Here is a 21,249-nt window from a genome sequence, read left to right on the forward strand (position 1 = left end):
GCATAATTTCCAGTATCACAGTAACATGCAAGCCACCACAGTATGACAAACTGACCAGAGGAACACTGTCTGCTATAGTGCTAGAAAATGAGCCCCTCAGGTTGGAAGGCTCTCAAAATACGACTAGGGAAGAGCTCCCTCCTCAAAGTAGAGTCCATCTTAATGATGTGGATGGAGTAATGCTTTCGGGACCTTCATCTGTTGATGTGGGACGATTCAAAATGAGAGGAAACAGTCACAAACATCCATTAATAATCGGAACATGGAACGTATGAAATATGAATCTAGGAAAACTGGAAGTTGTCAAAAATGAAATGGATCTCATAAAGATTGATATCCAAGGCATCAGTGAGCTGAAATGGATTGGTACTGGCCATTTTGAATCAGACAACCATATGGTCTACTACACCAGGGATGACCAATTAAAAAGGAATGGCGTCACATTCATCCTCAAAAAGAATATTTCGAGATCTATCTTGAAGTACAATGCTATCAGTGATAGGATAATATCCATAAGCCTACAAGAAAGACCAGTTAATACAATTATTATTCAAATTCATGCACCAACCACTAACGCCAAAGATGAGGAAACTGAAGATTTTTACCAACTTCTGCAGTCTAAAATTGATCAAACATGCAATCAAGATGTGCTGATAATTACTGGTGATTGGAATGCAAAAGTTGGAAACAAAGAAGGATCTGTACTTGGGAAACACAGCCTTTGTGACAAAAATGATGCTGGACATTGCATGATAGAATTTTGCAAGATCATGGCAAATACCTTTTTTCAACAACATAAACAGCAACCATACACGTGGACATTGCCAGAGGGAATATACAGGAATCAAACTGACTACATCTGTAGAAAGAGACAATGGAAAAAGCTCAATATCATCAGTCAGAACAAGGTTGGGGGCTGACTGTGGAACAGAACATCAATCGCTCACATACAAGATAAAGCTGAAGCTGAAGAAAATTAGAGCAAGTCCACGAAAGCCAAAATACGACCTTAAGTATATCCCACCTGAATTTAGAGATCCTCTCAAGAACAGATTTGACATATTGAACACTAATGGCTGAAGACCAAATGAGTTGTGGAATGACATGAAGGACATCATACATGAAGAAAGCAAAAGGTCATTAAAAAGACAGGAAAGAAAAGACCAAAATGGATGTCAGAAGAGACTCTGAAACTTGCTCTTGAATGAAGAATAGCTAAAGCAAATGGAAGAAATGATGAAGTAAAAAAGTGAACAGAAGATTTCAAAGGGCAGCTCAAGAAGACAAAGTAAAGCATTGCAATGAAATGCGCAAAGACCTGGAGTTAGAAAACCAAAAGGAAAGAACACCTTGACATTTCTCAAGCTGAAAGAAATGACGAAAAAATTCAAGACTCAGTTGCAATACTGAAGAATTCTACGGGAAAAACACTGAACAACACCGGAAGCATCAAAAGAAGATGGAATAAATACACAGAGTCACTGTACCAAAAAGAATTGGTCAGCATTCAACCATTTCAGGAGGTAGCATATGATCAAGAACCGATTGTGCTGAAGGAAGAAGTCCAAGCTGCACTGAAGGGAACAGTGAAAAACAAGGCTCCAGGAACTGAATGGAACACCAACTGAGATATTTCAACAAATGAATGCAACAATGAACCCACTCACTCATATAAGCCAAAAAATTTGGAAGACAGCTTCCTGGCCAACCAACTGGAAGAGACCCATATCTGTGCTCATTCCAAAGAAAGGTGATTCAACAGAATGTAGAAATTACCAAACAGTATCATTAATATCACATAACTAAAATTTTGCTGAAGACCATTCACAAGAGGTTGGAGCAATACATGGACAGGGAACTCCCAGAAGTTCAAACTAGATTCAGAAGTGGACATGGAACAAGGGGTAACGTTGCTGATGTCAGACAGAACCTGGCTGAAAGCAGAGAACACCAGAAAGATGTTTACCTGTGTTTCACTGACTATGCAAAAGCATTCGATTGTGTGGATCATAACAAATTACAGGCAATATGGTGAAGAATGGGAATTCCAGAACATTTAATTGTGCTCACGAGGAACCTGTACACAGACCAAGAAGCAGTCATTAGAATAGAACAAGGGGATACTGTCTGGTTTAAAGTCAAGGAAGGTGTGCATCAGGGCTGTATCCTGTCACCATACTTATTCAATCTGTATGCTAAGCAAATAATCCAAGAAGCTGGACTACAAGAAGAAGAATGTGCCATCAAGACTGGAGGTAAGAAGAAAAATGTGGCATCAAAACTGGAGGAAGACTCATTAACAACCTGAGTTATGAGATGATACAACTATGCTTGCTGAAAATGAAGAGGACTTAAAGCACTTACTGATGAAGATCAGCGACTACATACAGCCTTCAGTACAGATTACACCTAAACATAAAGAAAACAAAAATCCTCACAACTGAACCAATAAGCAACATCATGATAAATGGAGAAAAGACTGCAAGTTGTCAAGGATTTCATTTTACTTGAATCCACAATCAATACCCATGGAAGCAGCAGTCAAGAAATCAAACAACACATTTGTCATGGATTAAATTGTGTCTCCCCAAAATATCTATCAACTTGGCTGGGCCATAATTCCGAGTATTGTGTGGCTATCCACCATTTTGTCATCTGATGTGATTTTCCTATGTGTTGTAAATCCTATCTCTATAACATTGATGAGATGGGATTAGACGCAGTTATGTTAATAAGGCAGGACTCAATCTACAAGATCTGGATTGTATCTTGAGCCAATCTCTTTTGAGATATACGACAGAGAAGTGAGCAGAGAGACATGGGAACATCATTCCGCCAAGAAAGAAGTACCAGGAACACAGCGTGTCCTTTGGACCTGGGGTCCCTGCACTGAGAAGCTCCTTGACGAGGGAAAGATTAATGACAAGGACCTTCCTCTAGAGCCAACAGTGAGAGAAAGCCTTCCCCTGGACCTGGTACCCTGAATCTGGACTTCTAGCCTACTAGATTGTGACAGAATAAATTTTTCTTTGTTAAAGCCATCTGCTTGTGGTATTTCTGTTATAGCAGCACTAGACAAGTAAGACAGCATTGCAATAGGCAAATCTGCTGCAAAAGACTTAATTCTTTAAAAAAAAAAATTTTTTTTTTTTTTTTTAGAGTATTAAAAAGCAAAGATGTCGCTTTAAGAACTACGGTGCACCTGACCCAGGCTATGATGTTTTCTCTTTTTTTAATTGTACTTTAGGTGAAGGTTTACAGAAGTAGTTTCTCATCAAACAGTCAGTACGCACATTGTTATATGACATTGGTTAACGACCCCACAATATGTCAGCGCTCTTCCTTCTCAACCATGGGTTCCCTATTACCAGCTTTCTTGTTCCTTCCTGCCTTCCAGTCCCTGCCCCAGGGCTGATGTGCCCCTGTAGTCTTGTTTTGTTCCATGGGACTGTTCAATCTTTGGATGAAGGGTGAACCTCAGGAGTGACCTCATTACTGAGCTGAAAGTGTGTCCGGGGGCCATACTCTCAGCATTTCTCCTGTCTCTGTCAGGCCAACAAGTCTGGTCTTTCTTTTTGAGTTAGAATTTTTTTCTACATTTTTCTCCAGCTCTGTCTGGGACCCTCTACTGCAATCCCTGTCAGAGCAGTCAGCAGTGGTAGCCAGGCACCATCTCATTGTACTGGACTCAGTGTGGTGGAGGCCGTGGTAGATGTGGTCCATTAGTCCTTTGGACTAATCTTTCCCTTTTATCTTCACTTTTCTTCATTCTTCTTTGCTCCCGAAGGGGTGACACCAGTGGAGTCTCCTAGATGGCCGCTCACAGGCTTTTAAGACCCCAGACGCTACTCACCAAAGGAGAATGTAGAACATATTCTTTATAAACTGTTATGCCAATTGAGCTAGATATTCCCGGAGATCATGGTTCCCTCAGCCTTCACCCCAGCAATTTGGTCCCTCAGGGAGTTTGGATGTGTCTACGGGGCTACCATGACCTTGCCTTGTACACGTTGTACTAAGCCATGGTGTTTTCAATCGCCTCATATGCATGTGAAAGCTGAGCAATGGATAAGGAAGACCAAAGAAGAACTGACACCTTTGAATTATGGTGTTGGTGAAGAATAGTGAATATACAATGGGCTGCCAAAAGAACGAACAAACCTGTCTCGGAAGAAGTACATCCAGAATGCTCCTCAGAAGCAAGGATGATGAGACTTCATCTCACATACTTTAGACATGTTACTAGGAAGGACCAGTCCCTGGAGGAAGGATATCACACTTGGTAAAGCAAAGGGTGAGTGAAAAAGAGGAAGGCCCTCAATGAGATGGACTGACACACTGGCTGCCAACAATGGGTCCAAGCATAAGAAGGATTGTAAGGATGGTGCAGGACCGGGCAGCATCTGGCTCTGTTGTATGTAGGATCACTATGACTTGGAACCGACTTGAGGGCACCTAACAACAGCAACAATGAATGGAAAGGCTTAGAAACAATCATAGATATGTGTGTACACGTGAGTTAATATAGCTCTATCTGCTGAAAAGGCCTAGAAACGGGGACACCTCAGTAGCAGTGAACACATCCAGCTTCCATACCTTGGTTTCTAAATACTATTCTCCAATAAAAGGAACCAAGGCTTCCTGGAGAAATGACTCACTCCTAGGGCTGAAGGACATTGCAGCACTAGAAAGTAAGGAAGTCTTCAAAAAACAAAAGGTTGTGGCATGTTAAAAGGACACGGGAGACAACCTGAAAGAACTTGAATGGCCAAAGCAGGAACAACTTGAGCAACAAAATAAGTAATAAAGTATTATATTTTAACCCAGAAATACATCAACTGAACAGCCATACCTCAGGCAAAAGAAATCTACAGAACACAGTATACTCAAGTCTAACTCTGAAGGAGCTGCTTCATCATTGTACTATACTATTCAGTTCCCCTGTCTCCTAGCCTCATCAACCACTGTATCTCTAAATCCCAGCTTCCTGTTTCTCCTCCAGTGTCCCTATTGCGAGCCTTACACAAGGTTCTCTGTTAAGCTCTCTACCCCAAGTTCCTCAGAGAACTCATTTTCAAGGCTTCAGATTGGCTAATGACTCCCAAAGACATACCAGTTTCTCTTACTGTACTAAGTCGAACATCATCCAAAGGTCATTCTGCTAGTACGTTCCACATCTCTTCAAAGCCAACATTCCTAAAATTAAATTCATTTTATCTACCCAACCCACTGTTCCCTACAAGCAGTTTCCCCATCTCAATACCACCTTCTGTCAATATCACCACTTGTCCACTCATCTTACCCTCAAAACCTATAGTATCCTCCTTGTCTTCTATATCCTCAATTTATCACTAAGACCTGTCACTTTCTTTTATACTGACTCTCTTCCTCTCCATTCCACTCCCACCATCTTAATTTATGCTCTTATTACTGTACTCCTAAATTACTTCAATAGATTCCTACCTATACTCTCTGATTAGACTATCCCTAATTCAGGAGGCCTGGTGGCACAGTAGTTAAGTGATATGGCTGCTAGCCAAAAAGGTTAGCAATTCAAATCCACCAGCCGTTCCTTGGAAACTCTACGGAACAGTTCTACTCTGTCCTCTAGGGTAGCTATGGGTCGGAATCGACTTGATGGCAATGGGTTTGCTTTTGTTTTGGTATACTACCGACAGTTTTCACGTAGTTAGCACTTCATGTAGCGTTCACTGTAATGACTGTTATTGATGATTTTAACAGACACTACTCGTTAGCTAAAAAAAAAAAAAAAAAAATTTTTTTTTAGCTACCCAGTAGGTATTCCTTTTTCTTTGTTAACAGAGCTCCAATTTTTGGGGGAACCCTCCAGACCCCCAAATGACTCACAGAAGTAAATCAAGGAGTGAATTTTGATTGGTATGACCCAATCATGATAGTCCCATCCCCTAAGATTTGAGCCTAAGCATGTGGCTCAGTTCTTGTCACAGATGTGAGATGTGAGAAGTAGCCCATTGGAAGACTTCTGGGAAAGATTTCTTTGCTCTAAAGAAAGTGACACCACAAGACACGGCACTTTCTAACTCTGGATGTTGTCACGTCTGAAAGAAATCCTTGAACTCCTGCAGCCAACCTGAAGATGAAACCAAAAATCATAGGGATGCGGCACAAAGGCAAGGGCACTGCAGTAAGTAGAACTGAAACCTAACAGACAGCCCCTGAGGAGCCCCTACCTGATACACACAACAACATGGATAACTCTCATAAGCATTATGCTCAGTGAAAGAAGCTACACAAATTATAGAATACACATTATAATAATTCCATTTTTATAGTCCATGTATATGAAGTTCTAGAGTAGGCAGAATTATTCTACAGTGATAGAAATCAGGTTAGAATTGCCAGAAGCAGGGGTTTGAGATGGCAGAATAGACTCAGAAGAGGCAAGAAGTAACTTTTTGGAGTGATAAAAATCTTCTAAATCTTGATTAGGGTCATTGTTACATTTGTCAAAATACATCATCCAACTGCATTCTTAAAATGTGTGCATTTTATTATGTAAGTTATACCTCAAAGTTGATTTCAGAAAGATAAATAAATTAGTACTACAGTATGTCAGGTGGTGGTAAGGGTCATGGGAAAAAACAAAGCCAAGAAAAGACAAAGAGTACACAAGCAAGTAGGCAGGTTGGGGGTATATACATAGTATTAAAATAGGATGGTCAGGAAAGGCCCCCCCGCATTTTTAGTAAGGACCTGAAAAAAGAGGAGTAAGCCATGCAGATACTCAGAAGGAGGCTTCAAGCAGAGACCAGTAACTGGAAAGCCTCTTTTTCACTGAGGAAATGGAAAGCACCTGAAGGTCTGGCTAGAATAATCTACCTTACGCTTCAAGAGGATCACTCTGGCTGCGCTGTTGAGAATAGGCTATAAGGTGGTAAAGACGGAAGCAAGGAGCCCAGTTAGGAAGCAACTGCAATAATCCAATAATAGTTTAGACCAGGGTGTGGTAAGTAGAGATGCTCAGGTTCTGCACGTAATTTAAAGACAGAGTCAATAGCATTTGCTAATGGACTAAATGTAGGACTGAAAGAGAGGCATCAATGACAACGCCACGATTTAGAAGAACTGGAAGGATGGAAAAGCCATTTTACTGACACAGAAAGACTGAGCGAGGCACTGGCTTTACTTGTAAACAGTGAGAATTTTATTCTGGCCAACTCAATTTTGAAATGCCTATGAGACCATTAAATGGAGGCATAAAGTAGTAGGCAGTTGGATATATAAGTTTAGAATTCAGGGAAGAGGTCTAAGCTAAAGGCGAAAATCTGGGAGTTGTTAGCATATAAAATGGTATTTAAAGGGATAAGCCTGGGTGACATCACAAGTGACTGAGTGAAGATAAAAGAGGAAAAAAAAAAAAAAAAAACCAAGGCTGAGCCCAAGGTCAATCCAGTATTTTAAAACAGGAAAGAAAAAGAAACAGTAAAGGAGACTGAGAAGGAATGTCAGTGAAGTAGAAGAAAAACCAAGAGCTGGTATCCTAGAAGCCAAGGGAAGAAAACACTTCCCAGAGGAAAGAAAAACCAACTGGACTAAATGCTACTGACAGGGCAAATAAGATGAGGACTGAGAATTAGCTGGAATTATCAGAGAATCATGGTCCTTTCAGGAACGCAGCCCCATGTAAACGGTCCTCGCTCTAGATGAATAACTCACAGTTAGGTTCAATTTGTCCTAATTAAAAACCATTGTCTATTTTTAAATCAAAACTATTACTTCTGAAATGGAAGCAGTAGTGTGCTCATCTATTTTAACCTGAGTAGAAGACGATGCTTATTTTGGGTCACTATTTGGTATTCTAAGTATTTTGGTCAATAATCATCTCTGATGTTTACCACTTTTACTCTGACCTCATTAAACCCTAACATGTCCACATATAATCATTGATCTATTTTACAACATTTTCCAAGATGTGATCTTTATTTCACCAGTAGCTTAAAACATAACCATTGGATAGTAACAAATTACTATTCAATGAGCACTGAAGGACACATAGAGAGCAGAAAGCTCCTGGTACAAAAGCAGAAAAGTTGTAGAGAAATATAAATACCCATTGGCACAAATGCAAAAGTCTCAGTCAGACACACACATACAGGATGCATATTGTGGTCCAAATCTTTTTACTCTGAGCCAAACAACGTAAAACCGTAGGCTTAGATCAGTCATGCTCTTTATCTATTTAAAGATACATTTTTAATACTGGGTTCCTGCTGCTGTGCAGGTTTTGATATGAGAACATTTCAAATCCTATTCAAAGCCAAAGGAAGGGTATCTTCCAAGTATGCTGGTTCATTTCAAGGTAATTGATCCTCCTCAGAGCAAAAGTTGGTAACGAAGGTTCCTGGCCAGGATAACGAGAAACATTCCCCCATATACATATCCATTCGAACATAAAATCTAAAAATAAAACAACATACATTCTTCACAAAAGCACAGGCACTAACAGTGCATGAGACACACTGCAATCCTAATTATTCCATCAGGGTAAAGGATATTTGCAGTTCACATCAATTCCTTCCATGCCAAGAAAGAAAAGCACACGAGGTAAGTCTTTACAAAGTATGTGTTCATACATATGGACTGACTAGGTCAACATTTTTCTGAGCTCCTTTTTGGGAGTTTCATTAAGCAGATTATATTCACTGACATAAACATTTCAGTCCTCTCATCTCAGATTAGGTAGCAAGCAAGTTGTTCCTAAATTTGCCACTATAGGTGGCAGCTAAAATCAGAAAATTCTTGGTACAGCTTAAAACTGACTTTTTTTCAGAGAACTTCAGCTAGAGTTAAATAACTTACACCACATAAGGCTCCAATGACACATTTAAAAAAAAGTTCAAGACTGCTGCTACCTTTATTTCTATTTACACAGGAACAGCAAGGAAATGGTACTTGTCACTCTTCCCCTAGTTAACTAAAGGATCCTTGCTCATCATCTATTGAGATACACTGTAGTATCCTGTTGTGTCACTGAAATAATTGCAACTTTCATGCAACAAAGGCAGATTTTGTTTAATCCTTTGTCAGTTTAAAAAAAAAAGTCAGGTCTTTTGATGTCAGGAAATGCAGAAGCAAAGTCCTCCAAGTAACTAAGTGAATAAATTACGTTTACGTTTTTAAACAAGTTTGAGCCTAAAATAATCCCAACAAGGACACATTAAACAAAAATTTTATTTTTGCATATTTATACTCAAAAATAACAGACTTCTATTTCCTTTTTTACAGCAGACTTCTAATTAGCACAACATTTTCAAAATTAATTTCCTGTGTTTCAGTGCGAATGTTTGGCTTCTGGGGGGCATGGGAGGGGAAGAAGGAAAGGATGATTAAAAAGCACTCTTTTGCAGAAGAAACATGACTATGTAATTCCTACGTAAATGCTTGTTGACTTCCCCAGCATAAAAACAGTGATGTCACCCTAGACAGCAGTAGGGCAGAGTTATAATCAACACCAAGTCTTTAAATCACTGACGACTTAAGGAAATTAAAACTATTACTCAAAAGCCTCCTCTCCCCAAAAGTACCACCACATCTGTAGGAGCGGAAAGTGTGCCCATCTGGGGTTATATACATACTCGAGGTCAACAAAACTTAAGTCATTTTCCTCCGCACAACAGGAAAAGTTTTCTTTTTTTCCCTTACAACTCTGAGCAATGAAAGCCATAAGTTAAACGGCTCTGTATAAAAACACAAGAAAGGTGGGTCACAGTCTATTGCTAAAGGCAGCTCAAGATTAAGGACTCCTCTTCCTTTAAAATAAAATCTAAAATTTCAAAAGGAAAAAACACTTAAAATTTCTTCTTACCTTCGAAAGTTATTTAGCCTATCTTTGCTTCACTTCTCTAAAATACAGATTAACACCTTTAAAAGGAGTATGAAAAAAGCTTATAAATTTGCATTGTGGCTGTCACACGAAAAGTTATCTACACATTTTTTTTCTCCTGTAAAAAGCATTAAATAAAATATCCAAACTCAATTCAGCTGACAGCAACAATGTTAACTATTTTTACTACAATATCAATAATATTTACCAACAATATTTACTACACTAAGAATTTTCATTTTTATTTCCTAAAGTCTTAGGAATAAACTATAGTACAACAATTTCCTCAGCTTCAAAATTACCTGAAATTGACTGGAAGACCAACTCTACAGCTACATGAAATTGTAAAATGATTGCAAAACTTGAGGCAGAATGACTGTATTCCTTTCTATTAATATTTTAAATAACTTAGGGAAACTGCAAAGATTTCATCCTGGCTTTACTACTAAATGTCTTGACTCAAATTATAGGTCAACATCCAAAATAACAAGACTACAACAAAGCAAACATTCTAGAACAGTTTACCCAAGCTACCATAAAGAGTTCAGATTTCTACATCCTAATTAGTTACAAAAATTGCTTAACTATTTAGATTTTCTTTTCTTTTTTCACTTAATTTGTTACATAACAGAAATACATCCACTGTTTCACTTTCTACCTGTACCACATTTATCTTAAGTTTTATACTTCTGGATCTTTCAACCATTAGAGATCAACCATCAAATTACTTCAACAAGTAGAAATAGCAACACCGCTCCCAAACAGCAATTTCTGCATTGCTAGACACTTATCTAGTTGGTAGATTTATACCATTGTTCATTCTTAGTTCCTTAAATGTAAAAAATACTCACAGAATGGTGGCATACCTCTAAATTAGTTTAAATATAGTATGAAGTAATTTTTAGTTAGGTTCAAGTTTTAAAAAGGCACTAATCATTCTTCTTAAAGGCTAATCTACTCAAGTTCCTCCCATATTAAAAATAATGAAAAGCTAATTTTTCTCTTTTGGAAAGAAGAAATATTATTTATGTAATGTTCAAACATTAGAATAATAGAATAATAGACCCAGCATCAAATCAGGGTCAGGATCATATCTATTGTTCATAAAAATAAGTTTGACATTTATTCTAACGATGGTCCTTTCGAACGCTAGCATTGTTAAATGTCAATTATGTGCACTTTCAAATATAACACTTAGAAATATACTCTTATCCTCTACTGTGCAAAGTAAACAGCAGAAAAACCCCACAAACCATTATAAACTGGTGCTTATTCATGTAAAAAAACAAAAAAGGTACAAGAAACACTCACTTAACAAATTATTTGAGATCTGTGTCTACTCCTTCCTTGCATGCTAGAAAGATGCAAAGACAAACACTTCCAAATATTCAGACAGATCATTCCACAGTTGTAACTTTCATCATAGTTCTCAAAGCAGTATGGTGAGGTCAGTTCACAAACAGCTTAAGTAGCAAAACTAGGAATTGGTGGTAGTAGTATCAGGCTACATAACAGCCTCTCCAAAGAATATGAAGTAAGAGAACTAAAATGTGCTGGCAATATGCCAAAAGGCTAGATGGACTATAACTTTGAGCAACAAATACACAGAGCTCACACTACACAGCAGTCATCATCTCTTATCCTGCAACTTGACTTTCCTTTTTTAAACCAAAACAGCCATTTTTAAGAGATATTTAACACTACCAAATTTCCCCATACCTACCAGCTGGAAGGCATCTGAGCTAGCAACGATTTTTGATAAACTATATACATACCCTAAAAGGAAAAGTATGACTTTCACTCTATGTGAAAATGAAGAAAACAGGTAATTATATTGGTGTTATTTAGCATAATATAGCCTTTATTCTCCAAGGATTATACCAAGGTTTCAAACAAGTTCATTCTGGTTTCAACCCCCGCTAAGAATTTGCATTTCCACCCCCAGATATACTGAATCAGAATCCACATTTAACAAGATCCCCAGGTGATGCTCATGTATGATTAATTTTGAGAACCACTAGTTGGGGGGGGCGGTTCTCAGAATTGGTCCCTAACCAGCAGCATTAGCATTGCCTGGGAACTTGTTAGAAATGCAAATTCTCAGCAGGGGGTTGAACCAGTTGGAAGTCCTGGATTATACTACCCTCAGTACAATTCTAAAGGCATGGGTTTTTCTATGTTGCCAGTTCTGATTATCTCTCCAATTGACTGGCATTTGGAATTGGTCAAATTACAGACCAATCTTCAAATATAAATTATTAACTATTTTTAACAAAGAATTAATCCTATTAGACCAAAGGGCACATTTTTGGCCAGAAACAATTCCTCTGACATTAGCTTCTTACCAAAACATATGTAACTTTTATGATTTCATTTTGATCGAATTGTATATTAAAATAGAATAAACTCTTATTCTTAAGTCTCTGATACTTTCTAAACATACTAAGAAACCAAAAAGAAAACGCAGTTATTTTAGGCAGGAGAATCAGATACAATTCAAATCAACACACATTTATTTAGCACCTATTTTGTGCCAGATACTATGCTGGGAACTGAGGAAACAAAGATAAATATGTATTTGGTCTCACAGAGCTGACCATCTAGTTGGGTAAACTGACCCATTAAAACAGACACACACAGATTCAATGTTCTTCTACTAACTATAGTAACAAAACCCCTGGTAGCACAATGAAGAAAGTAAATAAGTCTGCTCCGATGCCGGAAAAATCTTCAGAGAAGTGAGATTTAAAACGCTTGAAAGGCAAGCATCTCACAAGCAAAAGAGAGATATATTCCAGGCCAAAAAGCACAGAAGGAGCAAAAGCAAGAAAGCATAAAACATGGCATGTACAGAGAAGGGTGTCCCATGTGGTATACCTAGGCCAAAGTATATACCATGTGGCAAGGGTATGCCTAAGTATATGCCATGTGGCAAGGGTAGGCATGATAATTTCTTATTCACATGCTACTACTCTTCTACCATCTCATGTAACAGACATAGCTAATCAATTAAAGCAAGCTTAAAGCCAACATGAGACCTCAGAATCCTTCTCAAAAGACAGTCCAAAAACAACAGAAGAAGGCTGGTCCAGGAGATGAAACTTAAGTGCCATCCTGAGTCTGGGAACAGAAAGGGGTGGGACTTGGGGCCAAAACAGTAAGTTAAGGACAGATTATGAATGGCCATGAATGCTAGGCGAAGTTTAGATTTTATCCAGTAGGCAGCACAGGACCAACAAAGGATTTTATAAAGAATATTGATGTTATTAATTCTGGTAGATGTGTGAAGAATGGATTTGGGCAAAGAGAAAGAAGGCAGAAAAACCAGTCAAGATACTACGGCAATAGTCTAGGCAAGATACTATGAGGTATGAACTAGGGTAATGGCAAAAATCTACTGCAGGTTCTAAAACACAAATGGAGAACTTGATATTTTTATAATCAGTGGTTTTAAAACAAAAGTTGGAGAAAAACTCCCAGATTATAACACTCAAAAAGGAAAACAAAAGACAAATTATAGACTGGAATTAAAGAAGTGAATCACAATGATACCCAAGATTACTCAAGACTATAAATTCAGAAATAGATATTTCAGGTTTAGCATCAAGAAAGAGAACGTCCTCATGACCAGACTAATACTCAGCAAGTCTTTTCTTCCTCCCGGGGCACTAATACTCTAGCCAAACAACAAATGCCACTCACCTTACATGGCCCTACAATGCAGGGTCAAACTCACACTCCCAGTGAGATGCAGAAAACACAAACATAAAATTTAAAAACAAAATTTGAAAGCACGTAGGAATCCCACTTCACCCAAACATTTAAAACTACACATTTCTTTTAAGAAACATTTATGTGAAATAAATCTTCTGAAAATAATGTTGTCCTACCACTAATTCATATCCCAGACTTTTAGCTCTAAATTCTTTGGGTGACACACAACCTATCTGTAGCACTTTGGGGAGTATGTAAGAAAAGCAACTTTCCTATCACTTCTGCAGAACTGTTTAGTAAATTAAACTATTCTAATTAAATTTTTTAGCTCAAAAGGCCAAAGATAGTGAAAGAATTTTTCTATTTTGGAAAAAGGGACTCTAGCTGCTGCAAACAAAGGTTAGTACAGTGATGTGAAATCCAAAAGCAATATGTTAATAGGCATGCTAGAAAAGCTGGCATTTCTGTTTTAGGACCTAAGGATATTCTCATTAAGGATAAAATTATCCTGTAGTGAATGCCAACAATGCACTTCATACTACGTGGACACACATTCTAGGGTTCTATTTTGTTCTCATCCCAATTCTTTTGTGTCCCAGTAACAAACTCTCAACTTAGGATTCTCTTCCTCTTAAAACAAGCTAAAAGGAAAAATTTGAACTCCAGAGATAAAATTTATTTCTGGTATTGTTTACTCTGAGAAAGCAAATTAGATGAACAGTTTATCATAATCTATCTCTTTCCCAGAAAGATATGGATGAACTACTCTAGTTCTACAGGGTCCACTTCTCACGATGCCATTCCAAAGCCATTACTACATTTTACACATTATGCTTCCTTCAAAGCAGTCACAAAACTAGTCATCCTCAGATTGAGGTCAAATTCCATTCTAAGGAAAAGAGCTCCAAACTCGAAGTAATGGTCCACTTACCAAGTAATACTCAAAGACCAAATTCCAGAATCACCCTCCTCCCATACCTCCCCCACTTAAAAAAAGTCAGTCTTCTCCTTTGAGCTCATTGTAATGGAATGTGACCTGTACTTAAGGGCTTTTCCATTCCTTATTTATTGCTTAGAGAATATGAAGCAGACCTATTTCCTCTCGTAGGGTAATAATTTTTAAAAAAAAGAAAAAAGTGAAATGCAGGTAGTTGATCAAATAATAACAATCAGAACAAACAAAAGATAAACTGGTTTACTAGATTTCTCATGTATAAGTTGTCCTCCTTTAGAACACGCATAACACTAAGAAAGATGTATTTAAAGGACAATTTAATCTTGATTTTTATTTTACAATACTGGTCAGACATCTGAAAGATTTATGATTTGTATGACTCTTAATAAATTGAGTAGGGGAGGTTAAAACTACAACTTAAATAAATCTTCAGACACAAAAGTACCATAAACATCCTCCCATGACGAATCTTATTTTTATCACTGATATTGCATACATACGTATCCACCGTAGAGAGAACAGGGAAGCATTTAAGAAATGTACTTCAAAGTCTAAAATTAAACACTTACATCTAGCTGGGGCTCAGTTTCTTGTTTGTAAAAAAAACAAGTATTTGACTAGATGATTTTTAAAGCTATTTCTAAGTTACCTTAACCCAAGTTTAAAAATGAACAGTTTCTATGATTTAACTCAGACAACCAAGATAACCTTGTAAGGACGTACTTTACTTACATTCTTCCTACACCTTCATACATGTTAGTCTCATCTACCAAAGTCATAATCTCTGTATCTGTAAGATGCGCATGCTTTTTCGTTCTGCTTAGCTGTTCAATCTGTATGTCTGCAAGCTTCACCTTCTGTTGAGTGTCAATAACTTTGGCTTGAAGCTCTGAAAAGGCCTAATAAAAACAAGTCCTGATTTAGTAAGTAAAATATTTTACAGGAAACATTTAAGTCAAATTCAAATAAAATAAAATAAAACACGCAAAACCCAGACAAAGCTGTGAAATTTACCAATGCAAACATCAATAAAAATCAATGTAACTGTAAACGATCAAGGCACTATGCTAAACACTGAATTTACACTGCCCTCTGAAGATCCAATGTATTGAAACAAGCAGAAGAAATGCACATTAAACAGTAACTGTAACAAGTCGCAAGCACCCAGAGTAATAAATGCAAGTTAGAAGAGAAAACCCAAAGATTAAAAACAACAAGAAATGTAACAACTCACTACATTTGTATCATACTTCTAAGTTTCAAAGCATTCTCCCACATTAATTTGAATATTAATATGAGAATATCTATTAAATATCTCACTCCTCTCAATAACCCTATGAATTAAGAACAGCAGTCTCAACTTCCACAATTTACAAAGTGACTAAAATCATTAGGAGATTTGTGCACAGGGTTGCACAACTATTAGGTGAAAGGCAGGTACTTAAATCCATTTCTTTTGACCCCTATTTCAGGCATCTTCCATTTTACTGTCTTCAGTATTATTCAGAATATGGATATTTTTTAAGAGAAACACCAAAAAAGATAGAAAATGCAAAGCACTGGTAGAAGAATTGTGTCATGCTCTTCATACACACATGCCAAGCCAAACTCTACCCTGTGTATGCTTACTTAACTTGAAGATAAACACAGGTCTTGGATACTCTTATTGAAGTGCCTGGAATGACTTCCACATGCTGTCAAACTTAAGCCTTACTAATAACATTTGTGACTACAGTACATGGCAAAGACTACTACTTAACTTTTATTCTGACTTTGTTCTCATCTACTAGTAAGGTATCAAAAGATTTGTTTGGGGGGAGGGAAGGCACCTAAAATTTCCCATTAGTCTCCATCCAAAAAAAGATCTTGAAAAAACATTAGAAGATGAAACCTTTGAACAAGTTTGCCGGGTTTTTTTTTCTTTAATTGGTTGTCAGAACTATCCAATTTAAGTATCATTCTCATTTACATCTTTGTCTACATGTTTCTTAGCAACAAATTAATATTACAGGGTAAGTCCATTTAGTTTTTTTTGTAGTAAATTCAAATAATACTGTAAAGTCCATTCACACTTAAACTCCCTTGTTAGATCTTTCAGTAAACTACTAAATTTGAACTTTTAACAGAAAAAAAAGGTATAATTTTGGAATGCAGTCTGATAGTGTTCTGAAATGTAAAATTCCAGGTATTACCTGATTGTTCTCAACACAGTTTGTTAAGGAAGCTCGTATATTGTTAAAGCTATTACAGCATTAGAGAACACTACATAAGGGCTAAATTTACAGGTTTTAAGACAAAAAATGGCAAAAAAAAGACACAAACACACAAAATCCTCACAGAAATAACAAACAGCTTCATTTATTAGGAGCAACAGCTATTTCAGCTGTCCTATTTCTTATGCACAAGCCCTGGTAGCACAGTGGTTAAGAGCTGGGCTGTCAACAAAAAGGCTGGCAGTTCAAATCCACTAGCTGCTCCTTGGAAACCCTATTGAGCAGTTCCACTCTGTCCTATATGGTTGCTATGAGTTGGAATCAACTCAACAGCAACGGGTTTGGTTCTGGGGTTTGATTTCTTATGCAAAGGCTGACCAGAAGGCAGTCTCAAGAAGTAATATGATGGACTTCTCAAGAACCTAAATTAATGGTCAAAAAAGTGTGGGGTAAGATAAAGAATACCGGATTCTAGTGCCAATCTTTGACTATAACTTTTCTGGAACTCAGTTTCCTTTTCTAGAGAAGTATACATTTAAGCTAGATGATTTCCAAGGTCCTTTCCAACCTCCCTCCGAAAAAATGGTATGGTTTTGGATGGTTAGGGTTAGGAGCCCCAGTGGCATGGTTAAGGCTCGGCTCCTAACTGCAAGGTTGCTGGTTCCAACCCACTGGCTCTTACGTGGAAGAAAGATGTGGTGACCTGCTCCTGTAAAGATTACGGCCTTGGAAACCCTATGGGGCAGTTCTACTCTGTCCTATAGAGTCACTGAGTCAGACTCGACTAGGCACCAATGTGTTTAGCGGTGTTAGAAACCTGGCAACTCTTAGATAACAAAATCTGAGTAACACATTTTTAAGCAATTATTTTAACAAAGAAACCCAATTCCTTCTGATATCTCTTTCATTGGTAAAACTTTACTGGACTTAATTCCTTTTTTTGTCAAATCTTTCCCAAAAAGGAGCCCTGGTAACTCAGTGGTTATGAGCTCAGCTGCTAACCAAAAGGTCTGCAGTTCGAATTCACCCGCTGCTCCTTGGAAGCCCTACAGGTCAGTCCTACTCTGTCCTATAAGGTCGCTATGAGTCGAAACTGACTTAACAGCAACAAGTTTTTTTGGTTTTTCCGAAAAAGAAAAGGGGATCAAAGTCCTGATATGAACATTCCTATGAAAATACCTGACTTTCTGAGCTGCAGAGACTGCAACCTTTCGAGGTACGGAATCAAATAAAAAAATTAAAAAACTGTCGCCGTCGAGTCGAGACAGACTCATAGCGACCCTACAGGACAGTAGAGCTGCCCCAATATGGTTTCCAAGGAGCGGCTGGTGGATTCGAACTGATGACCTTTTGGTTAGTAGCTCAGCTCTTAACCACTACACCGCAGGGCTCCATGGAATCGAATAAATGGCCTAAAAAGACAAGTTGGACTGTAGTTTTTCTAAGCAAATGAGGCGGCAGAATTGCAGTTCAAGCAAGCCGCCCGAAGGAGCTCCAATCTGAAATGCTCTCTTCGAGTTTTACTATAGAACTGAGTCCCTGAAGGTTCCTAGCGCCACAAAACGGCTCTGGAGCTCAGAACGAGGGACAAGACAGCGATCGGTCCGCAGACTTAAAGAGACCCACCCAACCGGCTCCTATCCAGCAAGAGCCACTCGCCCCCTCCCCCCCCGTACCCAAGCCTAAGGAGACCCGGTCCCGCCTTAGGATTCTGGGAAACCACTTCCCAGTCCCCTGGAGCCTCTTTTTTTTTTCTGTGGAACTCGGGCCTCAGTCGATACTCTTGTCTACAGGCCCCTCAGTTTCGAAAGAGAAACCTCTACCCGCTCAAAACCCTCTTTTACCTTCTTCAACTCCAGATCCACGGGGGCCGCCATCTTGGCTGACTTTGTGCGCCTGCGTATTGGGAGAAGGCCGGAAAGGAGACGGGGGAAGGGCGCGCCCTGAAGAAACTGCCTGTTCGCCTTCCTTCTACGCCTGCGCGTGAGTGAGGCGGTCTCTGAGCGGTTGGTCTGGCCTCAGAGTCTGTCTTCCCCACATGGCCTATCAGGCTTGAGTTGCTCTTCTCCATCCTTCAGACACGGCCCAACGCACAGACTACGTGTATGGGCTTAAAAAAATTGACAAATAGCTTAGTTTGTACTGCTAAATTGAGATGTATGTATATCAGACTAAACCTTCAGTTTTTCAGTCCTCCAGCAGGTCCCTGTGCTGACAGGGATGAGTAAGAATGGGTCCCTCGCCTCAGGCATGCTACTTTCATGCTGCTGAGTGCTCTCTGAAGACCTAGACAAAGTGGTTCTCGAGAGAAATCCAGTAAGTTTGTTGAAAAAATACATGTTTCCTGGGCCTCATCCGGAACTTGTTAGTTGCCATGGAGTCTGCTTTGACTCATGGCGACATTATGCGTAACAGAAGGAAGGGTTGCCTGGTCCTGTGCTATGCCATATTTATGATCGTCGGTATGTTTGAGTCCGTTGTTGCAGCCATTGTGTAGTGCCATTTCACCTAGGGGGCTTATTTTCCACTATATCGGACAATATTCTGTTGTGATCCCTAAGGTTTTCATTGGCTAATTTTCGGAAGTAAATTTCCAGGCTTCTCTTCTTCATCTGTCTTAGTCTAGAAGCTCCACTTAGACCTGTCCACTATGAGTGACCCTGCTGGTACTTGAAATACTAGTGGCATAATTTCCAGCATCATAGCAACATGTGAACCACCACAGAACTACAAAATGGCAGTCTGGTGGTGGCATCCCAAACGTACTTAAAATCTTTGACAGTGGGGCCTGAAAATAAGCATTTTGCAAACTCTCTGATGACCTAATGCAAGGCATTAGTGGGCCACATTTTGAGAATTTCTGCTCTAAAAGGACCTGACATTTGAACTAGAGGAATGAATAGTATTTGGACTTTTTGAAATGGAGAAAATAGATGTTTTATCTACCCTAAAAACTGAGGGAGAGGGAAGATCAGGGAATTTGGAACGAGCAAAATTCTGGATCTGGATTCAGGGCTTGGTCTACATTGAGCTTAGGTCTATTTGGTTCCATTTACTAACTGTGTGTCTCAGCAATTCATTTATCCTTGATGAGCTTCAATCTCCTCATATTTCACTTAGGAATAACAATATCGATCTAACAGGGTTATTGTGCAGAAAATGGGATCAGGATGAAAGTTCCAAGGACAGCACCGTGCACACAGTAGATAATAGATAGTTGCTGTAGTTAATATTATCCTGTTTGCCCTTCAAGGTCCAGCAAACATGCCACCTCTTCCGTTATGTCTTTTTTGATCCTTACATAACCTATCACACACACCAAAGATAATCCCTCCTCTAAATTCCCTCAAGACTATATCTGTTTCTCTCTCAGGGCACTGTGGTGCAATGAATCACTTTCACATGGCTCTTCTAGCCATGGTCTTGTACTCCCACAAAATGATTGGCTGGAACTATGCAAATGGAGTGACTATGGTCTACCAAGGGGATTGGTCAGTTTGTGGTCCTGGTGGGAGGGCCATGACTGGAAATTGACAAGGGGTTTCCTTACATAAGGGCCAATCACATAGAGGTTCAGGGGACCTCACTACGATCAGGAAGAAGAGTCTTGAGCAGAGCACGTCCTTTGGACCAAGGACCTTTGGGTCCCTTCCATGAGAACCTCCTCAACCAAAAAGAAAGCAAACACTGAAGACAGCATGAGATGGCAAGAGACAGTGGCTGTGAGCATGTCAGCCCACTGAGCAAGGTGGCTGTGGTGGGGTTGCAGGCCCACAGAGTGAGAGCTGAGCACCTTCGAGCAGAAGACTTACAGGCAGAGCTAAAAGAGCTGTAACACTTGCCTGTGCAGGGCGGATGTCTGAGTGTGTCCCATGCAGGGGTTGCCTTGGATGACCCTGTGCAATATTCCTACTGCAGGGCGAAGCCGGGAGCCTTTGGCCAGGAGGCTTGCCACAAAACCCAGTACCATCGAGTCGATTCCAGCAGAGCTAAAAGAGCTGGTAACGCTTGCTCCTGCAGGGAAGAGAGGCCTGAGTGTGCCTCTGCAGTGGTTGCACACCTCCCTCCCTGGGCAGCAGGGGCCCAGGTAATGTGGAGGCAAGAGAGCCCTGCAAGCCTGGGTAGTGTGGCAGGAGCCAGCAGTAAAGGCCAGCAAGGTCCAGTGGCAGCAGAGGCCTCAGGAGCCATACAGGACCCCACAAGCATCATGGTGGTAGCCAGAGGCAGCAGTGACATGAAAACAGCATCTGACATCTGACCTGAACTATGGCAGTCCTGCCCTGCAACATAAGATGGACATGGATAATTTGGGGAAGGGTAAGCGATTCTCCTTTGGTGAATCCGTTGTTACTATTTACTGTTTGCTTTCTATAAATAATAATGGCTTTCACTTTCCCAACATTGTATAAGTGCCTCATATGTCCAGCTCGAAACAGATGAATGTAACACCCATAGAATTGGTGATGTCAGTGGGTGTACATGCCTCATTCCTAGCAGTCTGT

General features: G+C 39.3%; 1 protein-coding gene across 3 annotated transcripts in view; it reads right to left on the minus strand.

Annotated features, from left to right (window-relative positions):
• The window catches only part of PFDN1 (prefoldin subunit 1), a 65,412-nt gene extending 46,689 nt beyond the window's left edge, over positions 1-18,723 (minus strand). For 2 of the 3 annotated variants that reach the window (XM_064277029.1, XM_003404799.4), the window contains exons 1-2: positions 18,592-18,723; positions 15,267-15,433 (exon numbers count right to left, since the gene is read on the minus strand). In XM_064277029.1, the coding sequence (XP_064133099.1) occupies positions 15,267-15,433; positions 18,592-18,624 (200 nt within the window). In that variant the 5' untranslated portion in view covers positions 18,625-18,723. The remainder of the gene's footprint in view (positions 1-15,266; positions 15,434-18,591) is intronic. The other variant, XM_064277019.1, reaches the window with a different exon arrangement.
• Positions 18,724-21,249: the final 2,526 nt, after the last annotated feature.

This window comes from Loxodonta africana, chromosome 2 (genome assembly GCF_030014295.1).
Source record: "Loxodonta africana isolate mLoxAfr1 chromosome 2, mLoxAfr1.hap2, whole genome shotgun sequence".
In the NCBI taxonomy this organism is placed as follows: Eukaryota; Metazoa; Chordata; class Mammalia; order Proboscidea; family Elephantidae; genus Loxodonta; species Loxodonta africana.